This window comes from Notolepis coatsorum, assembly GCF_963971535.1.
Source record: "Notolepis coatsorum genome assembly, chromosome: 3".
Classification (NCBI taxonomy): domain Eukaryota; kingdom Metazoa; phylum Chordata; class Actinopteri; order Aulopiformes; family Paralepididae; genus Notolepis; species Notolepis coatsorum.
In genome coordinates, this window is record NC_140167.1 from 13,668,326 (window position 1) to 13,679,717 (window position 11,392).

At 43.2% G+C, this 11,392-nt stretch overlaps 1 protein-coding gene across 2 annotated transcripts; it reads left to right on the top strand.

Moving 5' to 3' along the window:
• Nucleotides 1-335: 335 nt before the first annotated feature.
• LOC311225392 (uncharacterized protein) lies at nucleotides 336-11,349 on the top strand. Of its 2 annotated transcripts, XR_014619504.1 has the most exons (6): nucleotides 336-349; nucleotides 4,120-4,565; nucleotides 4,773-4,948; nucleotides 5,367-5,529; nucleotides 6,921-7,108; nucleotides 10,381-11,349. XR_014619504.1 is itself a non-coding variant. In XM_084310654.1 (5 exons), exons 2-5 carry the CDS (start codon nucleotides 4,128-4,130, stop codon nucleotides 10,456-10,458), a joined length of 855 nt encoding a protein of 284 aa, XP_084166780.1. In that variant the 5' UTR covers nucleotides 336-349; nucleotides 4,120-4,127; the 3' UTR covers nucleotides 10,459-11,349. The 2 variants fall into 2 exon arrangements, 1 of the variants encoding a protein (XP_084166780.1); XM_084310654.1 differs by lacking the exon at nucleotides 6,921-7,108.
• Nucleotides 11,350-11,392: the final 43 nt, after the last annotated feature.

Sequence of the window (11,392 nt, forward strand, 5' to 3'; positions counted from 1 at the left end):
CTGCACTTATAAATCAAAAACAAAAATCGAATGGAAAATAAATAGTTGTATGGCGGATACACGTTTATTTTGAATGTGCAAAGTGGGCATATTCAACTTTTATGTCCATGGGGGGGACTTCCTGGTTTTTAGATCATATTATTATTAATTTCCCCATGTTGGGTTACTGATTCGCCAAACTAAATCTCATTTGGTTATTATTACAATGGGTTTGGTGTTTATAGATAATCGTTTTGGTTTGGTATTTAGTTTATATAAATTTATGTAAATAATGGTTTCACCTGTTCTCCGTCAAAGGACTTGATTGAGCGAGATCGCTCTCCTTCTAACCTGAACAGTGAAGCCAAAGGTACGTGCATGGTCGGTGCTCCGACACTTTTGGTTGGATTACTATGGCGGCTGCATTGTAATTGTGAGAACTCACTTTATTGATTTAGTGTTGGTGCTGCAATCTTCATGTGTGTGATAATAACTTTTGTCCCGTGTCAAACAGCTAAAATACCGTCGAGTAATAATTAGCATTGGTTCTCACCGCCATTTTGTTTATGAATCTTGCGTTTGATTATACCAGGCAGCACGCGCATACATGTTCCCTCAGTTGCGCACAGAACGGATGATTATTATGCAAAGTCTAGGTGAGAAGTGCCGGCCGCCGGCCGGGTAGCTTTCAACAACGGCCGGGTACTTATTATTGCGCGCACTTCTGCCCTGAGTGACCTACTAATAACACGCCGTGTAACTGCGTGTGTGCACGACTGCATGCCGATTATGTTGGCTCCCGCTAAATACTTTACCCTAGTGCTGTGCTAAGCTAACTGAAGACATGGGGAACATCAGCATTATTTTTTTCCGTAGCCGCATTTCTGGCAAGACGCTCTCTGATTAGCCGACGCCTGTTTCTACACTGGGCTTAGGCACTCTTTCGAAGTTGGTTAAGGTTGGAGTTTGTCTTAGAGCATGGCGATAGAACGCCAGGTAGTTTGAGATGCATCCAGCTGTGAATGAATGAATGAAAAACTTTATTTAACAGATTGCAGAATGGGTACAATACACAGTACGGCTCAATACACACAATTGTTAAGGGGATGCAGACCAGAGAAAGACGTTTGACTTGTTTACATCAGGGTCCCCCATTTTCAATTCATAGAGACTGAATGAATGAAAAACTTTATTTAACAGATTGCAGAATGGGTACAATACACAGTACGGCTAAATACACACAATTGTTAAGGGGATGCAGACCAGAGAAAGACGTTTGACTTGTTTACATCAGGGTCCCCCATTTTCAATTCATAGAGACATTTATGACATACATGACATCATGACATAGGCCATACATGTCATACAGGTATTTAGTACTGTTACATTTGTGACATATACGATATGCAAATATACAGTACTGTTACCCATAGATCCTGACAGAGTATATACATATGATGGGGAGGGGGGACTGTACATGGAGTTCATTTCATGAGCTAGAGGCATAGGCGGCGCGTGGGCTTTAGATCACGGAAGGCTGTGAAGGGAACGCCCCCTGCGCGCAGCGGTAAAAATTTGACCTTTTATTTTTGGTTGCACGCAAACTGTCCAGGTTCTGATTTCATATACACACACACTACTAGGCTATACTACAGCGAGCCCCACTCATTTATATATAGTGCAAATTAAGTGTTCAAATGAAGGCATCCAATAATATATTAACCATTGTCTTACCTTAATGCAGATAAATGCGACGTTTCGTCTTGGTGAGAAAGACGATGTACATACAGTAGCTCTAAAAAGTCTCCACCATTTGATGAACTCGGACTCTCATCATGTCCTCTTAGAGCAAGCCCTTGTTTGCCAAGATAAAACAACATACAGCCTCAGGTGATCGGTAGTTATGCCCAGGGCCAGCCCGGTGCAGCTTCTAAATTACTTTGTTCATGTCTTGGAAAAATACCGTATATATATCCATTTTGCTTTTTGAAATTTGACTCAAAATAGCGTGCTGGTGTTCGCTACAAAGCGATCGGCGGGCTGAAATTCAGAACACAGATGTTTGCTTTAGTTTACTCGGCCTGCGGGATCAGGATGATCATGTGAATGATGTGATTGGCTACATTATTTAACCTGAGCCTATGCGTGATTGGTTACTGCCTGTACCTGGAATGTTAAACGCTGCCACCGATTGACACCTTCGTCGTTGACACCTCGGCCAGCCGGCTGCAGCACAAGACACACACAATAGCCAGCAGCCTGCGCATATATTATATACATTTCAAGATTCCGAGCATAATATTCTAGGTAGGCATAGCCTCCCCTAGCCTTATATACGCGCCGCCTATGGCTAGAGGGGCATCATAGCAAAATACAGATTTTACCCTGTTCAGAGCAAACTCAGGGGAACTTAAGGACCAACCAGTTTAGAACGGGTTTCATAGGTACCAAAATTCCATTCCAATAATTATGTAGTATAAGGAGGTAGCTTACCAATAATGTAGTATAAGGAGGTAGCTTACCAATAATGATGTAGTATAAGGAGGTAGCTTACTGATGAAGTATAAGGAACTAGCTTACCAATAATGATGTAGTATAAGGAGGTAGCTTACTGATGAAGTATAAGGAACTAGCTTACCAATAATGATGTAGTATAAGGAGGTAGCTTACCAATAATGATGTAGTATAAGGAGGTAGCTTACTGATGAAGTATAAGGAACTAGCTTACCAATAATGATGTAGTATAAGGAGGTAGCTTACTGATGAAGTATAAGGAACTAGCTTACCAATAATGATGTAGTATAAGGAGGTAGCTTACCAATAATGATGTAGTATAAGGAGGTAGCTTACCAATAATGATGTAGTATAAGGAGGTAGCTTACTGATGAAGTATAAGGAACTAGCTTACCAATAATGATGTAGTATAAGGAGGTAGCTTACTGATGAAGTATAAGGAACTAGCTTACCAATAATGATGTAGTATAAGGAGGTAGCTTACCAATAATGATGTAGTATAAGGAGGTAGCTTACCAATAATGATGTAGTATAAGGAGGTAGCTTACCAATGATAATGTAGTATAAGGAGGTAGCTTACCAATAATGATTTAGTATAAGGAGGTAGCTTACCAATAATGATTTAGTATAAGGAGGTAGCTTACCAATAATGATGTAGTATAAGGAGGTAGCTTACCAATAATGATGTAGTATAAGGAGGTAGCTTACCAATAATGATGTTATGTAGTATAAGGAGGTAGCTTACCTATAAGGAGGTAGCTTACCAATAATGATGTAGTATAAGGAGGTAGCTTACCAATAAGGGCCTTAAACAGAGCCTTGAGTATAGGCAACAGGGTTCAGAGTTCATACAGTATGGGTTGAGTATATATAGACACTGCACTTCCGGGTTACATGGAGCTCATGGGAGAGCGCGGGGGATAAAATGAATGAATTTGGGTGAGAACTGTGACGTAAGTGGTTGTAGCTACGGCTGGGGGGGTGCTGGAGACATGATCCAATATATTTTTTTTTTTTTTTTTTTTTTTTTTTTTATTAAATATACGCCCGAGTCTCCTGAACATGGACAGGCCAATCCCAAGTCGATCTGCACTTTCACGGCCGAGGTATGGTCGCTTTTCCGCACCTACTCCCCAACCGGCGCATGCGCAGATTGCCCAGGGAGTGTGTCCAGCGATCCAGAGAGACTCCCTGGTAATGTTGTCACGATACTGGAATTTCGAACTTCGATACGATACCTTGAAAAGTATCGATATTCGATACCATTTTCGATACCACGGGGAAAAAGGTTCAATCTTAAAATGTAAAAATGTTGTATTTGTATTTTTTTTGTAAATTTTGCTTTTGTTGCTGGTTGATTCTCCTCAGCTTCTCTCTGGTACTATAAGAGAAGATAAATATAACACTTTTAAAACCCTTTGTTTATCTTTAGATCACACATTTAAAAATAACTGTACATCTCACTTCAATAATTTTTATTGCAACATGGTATTTTCTCAAGCAGACAGATGTAAACACTACTGTAATCTGTGTTGCATGTACCTGACAAACTGAACTGTTTGTATTAGTCATATTCCGACTTAACTGAATGCACATGTGTGTGTGTGGACTACTGTACTATTACAGGTTTTGAAATGAACAGGATCCTAATCCAGGGCTCCGGCCATACCGCCGTCCTCCTGGACGAGCTGAACCAATGCCGGCCGTTGGGCCTCTACTGCGACGTGGTACTGCAGGTGGGCGAGCGCTCCTTCGCGGCGCACCGGGCCGTGCTGGCCTGCGCCGGCTCCCACTTCCACACCCTGTTCGCCCAGCAGCAGACCACCACCTACTTCCTGGACTTTGGGTCTGCGGCGAACATCGAGAGTGTGCTGACGTTCATCTACACGGGGAAGATCGTGATCGACCAGAAGGACGTGGAAGTGGTGTGCGAGCTGGCCGGCCGGCTGGGCGTCGGCGAGCTGGTGAGGGCCTGCCACACCACCTTCCCCAACCTGCAGCGCTCCCTGGCCACGGAGGCCCCGGGGCCCTCCGGCATGGCCACCACGGCGCCCTCCTCGGAGGAGACTGACGTGAGTTTCAGCGTTTTTGTTTACCATTTTCGATACAAACCGCTCTGATCAATATATCACCCATACCACATAAATCATTTAACGTCGGCCACGGAATTATAAACGACCCCCCCCCCCCTCCGTTCACCCGCAGATGATAAGTCATAACGTCTAGGACCATGTACAGTTGACATTTTTAATATAACGTTGATCGTTGACAACCCCCAGCCCAGTCCGAGAGAAGCGGAGATGGATAGCAGTACCTCGGGCATTGTGGCAGAGATCAGCGCCTCCAGGGATCCTGAGCAGGAGGAGCAGAGCGACAGCAGCAGCGAGGACTCCAACTCCGCGGTGGAAAAACTTGCCACGCTACTGGCCTCCTCGCCCGCAGTTTCACTTACAATGTACAGTTTTGCTTGTACAGTTGTACAGTGTCCCCCTCCTACCCCCCCCCCCCCCACCCAACCACCTCCAATGTACAGTGTCCCCCACCTACCCAACCTCCTCCAATGTACAGTTTCTACATCAAATGTATATACTCTCTTTTCTGGACTCTTTTCGTATCACAAACAGTACTGTATTTGCAAATCTGGTATGTCATAAATGTATAGATGTAGCAGTACTGTCTATCTGTATGTCATGTATGTCATATATGTCCTGATGAATTGAAAATGGGGGACCCTGATGTAAACAAGACGAAAGTCTTTCTCTGGTCTGCATCCCCTTAACAATTGTGTGTATTGAGCTGTACTGTACTGTACCCATTCTGCAATCTGTTAATAAAGTTTTCAATCAATCAAGCGCCTCCTTGCCCGTCTCCAGGGGTCATGTGCTGTTGGCGGATATCGAAGAGTGCCTGGAGTCCATTTCCAATAGTGATTCGGATGAAGGAGAAGAAGAGGGAGTTTGTAATGACCCGCCTACCTCCATTAATTCTGCAGACAGAGACGCGATCGAGGAGATCAAGAGGGAGCTAGAAAAGCAGGTAAAAGTGGTATTTACTTTGTTAAAATAAGTGGTCTACATGTTCAAATAATAGCTCTACATTCTGACAGCCATCACTGATCGTGTTTGGTCAGTAAATGTGGTGTCCCCCCAGTCCCTCCGCACATTTTCTTGTATCCCGTTCCCACTTTATCCAATGGACTCCACACTGCAAAAATAAGAAATAAAAACTAGTTTTAAGCAAATATGTGCTTGAAACAAGTAAAATAAAAAAAAATGTCCTACCGCGGCCACGCCAAGCAGTCATGGCGAGCAATAATGGCAGCATGCACGCAGCGACTCGAGAGACAGGATTACGCTAATAGTATAAAAAAGTTTCAGTCAAGCGACCTGCACAACCCTGCCCCCACACACACACACGCTACTGCATCAAAGTTACTATGATTAACAAAGTCATTCGTTTTGTGGCATTAACGTTATAGTTACACGTTCAATAACATCAGCGTATTTACCCGACCATATAGCATTGTTGTTGGCCATTCATAGCTCAGTTCCTTCCTTTGCTCAGAGAGGGGGTTGGGTAGGCGGGGTGGGGTGGGGGGGGGACTGTACATTGGATTATCGACGAAACCGAAACAAGTAGGCACCCTTAAAACGCTAACTCTATTAAAAAAAATACAGTGGAGGTTAAAGGGGAACTATTTTACTATTTCTTTCACTATTTGGGCACTTTTACACAATTCCTGTGAGTTTATGGAACACCTCTGTAATTATATTTTTTTTTAATTCATTGTTTTGTATTTCTAATCAAGTCCTCAAAAACAGCATTTTTCTACCTCAAGATCTCGAGCTGTTTTGAGGCTGCCTAAACCACTGTGTGGCCTGGTGGCATCTGCCACATTATCATGCAGCTGAGTCTCTCTGACATCACAAATCATCACATTTTCAGATGACTCAGTTCAGTGAGGGTGAATATTGTGAGAGGAGAATTGGAAGAATGCGCCAATATGAGAATTAGAGATATAGATCATATTAATATAAGTCCACATAGCTAGGAAACAATGCTAAACACTGAAAAAGGCCATTTATAAGATAGTTCCCCTTTAAAATAAGAATATGACTTGGCCTGAAAAAAAGTCAGTCAGGAGATTTTTTTTGCTTTAATCCCTGTGGTCAAGGGTTAGGGGTGGTCAAGGGTTAGGGGTGGTTAAGGGGAGTCAGGGGTTAAGGTAATGTAAAATATGTGTGCTGATTAGTAAACTGCCTGAAAATCGCATTTAGACAAGTTGCTGTTTCAACAGCATTACAGAGTCAGTTCAGTGTTCTGGTTGTGGTTAACCTAAAGTCCACCTGGTTGATACTGTAGGTGTTCTTGTGTTCTTGTGATGTTGAACTTCACTAAAGTCCCCGGCTCCTCTCTCCCTCCTGCAGAGGCTGGAGCGCCTGGCCACCCCCCCCCCTCCCGCCCAACACTGATGGAACTGAAACACGCTGCTTACATGATCCGGCCCAACACTGATGGAACTGAAACACGCTGCTTACATGATGGTTCCAGTCTTGTTCCAGGGTTGTGCCGTCTGTGCGGAGACAGTATCATGTAAACCGTTTTAGTCATCAAGGTAACGGATATCTTCTGACCTGAATAAGGGGTTACTCTCAAAAGCATTGGGGACCCCTGGATAAGGCTATTCATTTACCCCAGGGTAAACTTGTAGTTCAATATGTAAAAAAGACATTCACTGTCCTTGTTTACATAAACTTTGGAACAGAATATTCCACATATCACCATGGAAACTGAGCAAAGTCAACAGTGAATGGCATAATGACTATTAACCTCCGTATTCCAGTGAATCCCAACCAATTTAAGTGGATTCCTTTTAAATGGGATAAGAGCTTATCTGGAATATATATATATATATTCTCATTTATATATATTATTGCATAGAAGGTTCCCATCATCCCGGGGCAAGAGAGGAATGAGGTCATTGCCCCAGATTAGCCACAGCATTTTAGAAGCCTGTCCCGCTAACCACGCCCCCTTGAGGAAAACTAAAACGTGTAATCGGCACCAGCTTGTTGTAAATATGTTAAGTGATGCTAGTGCAATGGTTATATGAAATACATATTGCCTCAAAACTGCTTTATTTATACTACTACTACTACAAATAATAACAACTATAATTATTAGGCGACAGTGGCTCAGGAGGTAGAGCGGTCGTCTGGTAATCGGAAGCTTCTCGGTTCGATTCCCGCTTCTCCCGGGCAGCGTGTCGAAGTGTCCTTGAGCGAGACACTTAACCCCGAATTGCTCCCGATGAGCAGGTCGGCACTCTGCTGTCGGTGTGTGAGTGAATGGGTGAATAATATATATATAATGAGGAAAAATTGTAAAGTGCTTTGGATAAAAGCGCTATATAAAATGCACCATTTACCATTAGTATAGTAGTACAGAAATGGGGTTGACTCACACTAGCGTAATTCCTAACAAATGCAATACTGAAATGCAAATAATACTGTTGGCTATCCTGGTTGGGGCTCCTTCTTTGAAGTGCCCTTCTGAGGTTTCATATTTTGGGGGCCCTTTCCTCATCTTCGCGGTGTTCATAGTATCATAGGCGGTGTTGTTGTACTGTGGGCCTCGAAGCCCACGAGGCAAGGCTCGACTCGTCAGCAACAACGTGCTCTCTCCCCGGGGAGGATACTAGTTCTCTGATCTCGCAGGTGGCGACACACCAGTATCCTGTTATTATTCAGGATATTCGAGTATTTAATTTCGGAGTTGGCGTCATCTCTTATTCAAAGGAATTCCAGACAGGCTCTTATCCCACTTAAAGGAACGCGCCAACATTTTGGGAAATTAGCTTACCGTAGGGCGGCTAGGTGGTGCAGTGGGCAAGGCGCTCACCACCAATGCAGGAGACGCTGGGTTCGAGCCCAGCTCTCCGCATTGCATTCAGCTTTGCTGGTCCTTCGTACTAATACATTTGGCAGTATTAGGGGGTGGGAAGCTGATGGGTGGGGATCGGACGTTGTGGACAGCGACTCCTACAGGTCGGTTGGTGCGCCTGCGCAGTAGAATCAGGAAGCGACGGGGGCGGCGCCCCTCCAAAGCGCAGACCCCCGACGCTGAAAGATTGCGCTGTGCAGGTGAAAAGATGCAACGGCTGCTACCTCGAGTACCGGAGGGGACTCGTGCAATGTATGGCTTCGTCCACATTACAGCCGGCTTGTGGGAGGCATGGCCAACAGCGTTCGAGACAGGGGAGGGTAGAATTGGACGATACGAAATTGGGATGGGAGAAAAATAGAAAATGGGAGAAAAAAGGAAATTAGCTTACAGTCTTCTCCAGAGAGAGACAAGATAGATAAGATACCAGTTTCCTCTCTGTGCGTTCAGTAGAAAGTTTATGAAAACAGGACGGGGAGATGAGGAAAACTCCAACATTTTGGGAAATTAGCTTATTTGCCATCTACCCTGGAGTTAGACAAGAAGATGCATACCTTTTTTCTTCTGTGCATGCAGTAGGAGTAGGAAGACGCGCACGTTAGCCTAGCTTAGCGTCAGTCACTGGAAGTAGGTTCCTCCATTAGCCTAGTTCCCAACGTCTTCCTACTCCTACTGCATGCACAGAGAAGAAAAGGGTATGCATCTTCTTGTCTAACTCCAGGGTTCCCAAAATGTTGGGAGTGTTAAAGGAAAACTCCAACATTTTGGGAAATTAGCTTATTTAACATCTTCCCTGGAGTTAGACAAGAAGATACATACCTTTTCTGTCTCTGTGCGTGCATTTAGCTTTGGGAACAGTCGCTCTGTTAGCATAGCTTAGCTTCATCACTGGAAGTGAGGGAGGACAGTAGCCTGACGTTCCCTACAGGTTTGTTGATATTCTCATTCCTTCAAAGGATCCGAACCGATTGAAGTTTATGGATACCATGACTTAAAATCCTCTTACCTTGACGATTAAAAGCCTCCCCAATTTAGAAAACAGTAATCCAATGGCTGGTATTGATAATATACTACTAACTACTGGACGCTCGGAGCTAACCGGAGCTAACACAGAACAGGATGGTAAAGCAAATATAATGACTTCCTTTCTGGGGTTTTCAAAATAAAAGTGCGACGTTTATAGCAGCTGAAAACGTTTATTTTGTACATTATATAACGTACATTTTGGGAAATTAGCTTATTTGCCATCTACCCTGGAGTTAGACAAGAAGATACATACCTTTTTCTTATCTGTGCATGCAGTAGGAGTAGGAAGACACGCACCGTTAGCCTAGCTTAGCATCAGTCACTGGAAGTAGGTTCCTCCATTAGCCTAGTTCCCAACTTCTTCCTACTCCTACTGCATGCACAGAGACGAAAAAGTTATGTATCTTCTTGTCTAACTCCAGGGTAGATGGCAAATAAGCTAATTTCCCAAAATGTTGGAGTTTTCCTTTAAAGCAACACGCCAACATTATGGGAAATGCTCTTCTCCAGAGTGAGACAAGATAGATAGATACCAGTTTCCTCTCTGTGTGTTCAGTGGAAAGCCATCCGGCTGCAAGCTATAGCTCAGCACAAATGAATGGAAGCGGATACGGAACACTAGCTAGGCTAGCCGGTCCGTATCCGCGTCCATTCATTTGTGCTAAGCTAGGCTAGCTTGCAGCCAGATAGCTTTCTACTGAACGCATAAGGGGAAATCTATCCATCTTCTTGTCTTAATCTGGAGAAGACGGTGTGCGCATGTCACATAACATCAGCGTGTTCGCAGAGTTGAAGATGTATACAAACCACTTATCCCAAATAAGGCATCGACAGGGATAATAGCTATTATTGGTAATTCTGCGTGCGTGTACTCTGCGAGTCATGTGACACACCCTATGCCCCTCTTCCTTTCCACAGCGACTGTGCCCCCGCCTTCGTCGCCCCACAGGGGAGGAGCGAGGAGAAGGCGAAAAGACTGTGGAACGTCGGCTGTGAACTTCTCGGCATCGAATGGGACTGAGGCGGCCTTTTTCATCCACACCAAGGAAGCTACTTCAGTCACTTTCCATTTCAAAACTCATTCCATTTTCATTACAGTGTTGATGTACTTTCAACATCGAGTTACCCATCGAGATTCCAGCATTTGGGTGTAAGAGATTATATATATAATGTGAAGTTGGCTATTTGTGTGATAATGCCATAATTACATTAGAATAAGTTGAGCTTTTTGGAATTTCACAAGTGGACATTTAGCTAAACAAACGGTTCCACAAACCCGAAAACTCAGCTGTATTACTATGTACAAATAATGTGATATATATCTTTGTGACACAATGTGAAACAGTTCTGGCAAAAAAGCAACATAGGTTATTGTGATCCTATAGGATACTGTGAAGGGTCAAGACAGGGTCTTATCAACTGCTTTATGGAACTTGTGTTTTGCTTTTTTTTTGTTATCTCTTCCTGCAGAATTTGGGGCTGTTTCAGTGATGATCACAACATAATTGCTTGATTTTGTGTCTGTTTTTCTGGAAAATTGCAAGTATATTTGCAATGTTTTCCGTTCATCCGAATGAAAAATGCAAAGATTGATAATGAACTTCAAATTCATGAAGCAAAAGATCTGCTCAAACAAAAATTGCAATACTTAAATAAAATTGCAGTCCTTAAGATATTCGTTTAGAACAATGCACAAGAGTTGAGCAATTTCAAGGCCTTGCCTTCAGAAAAACAGATCTTGCCTTCACAAAATCGCAAGAAATATTCTTTACCATTCCAAGCTTTCATACGTTTTACGGTTTTCCTACGTTTCATTTTGTTTTAGCATTCACCACAATTAAGGCTGCCAAGACTTTACAGTTTGATGTTTTATACTAAAGAACATGCCTTTTACAATATTTACAACCATGTTCAGAGTTGAATGTTTACA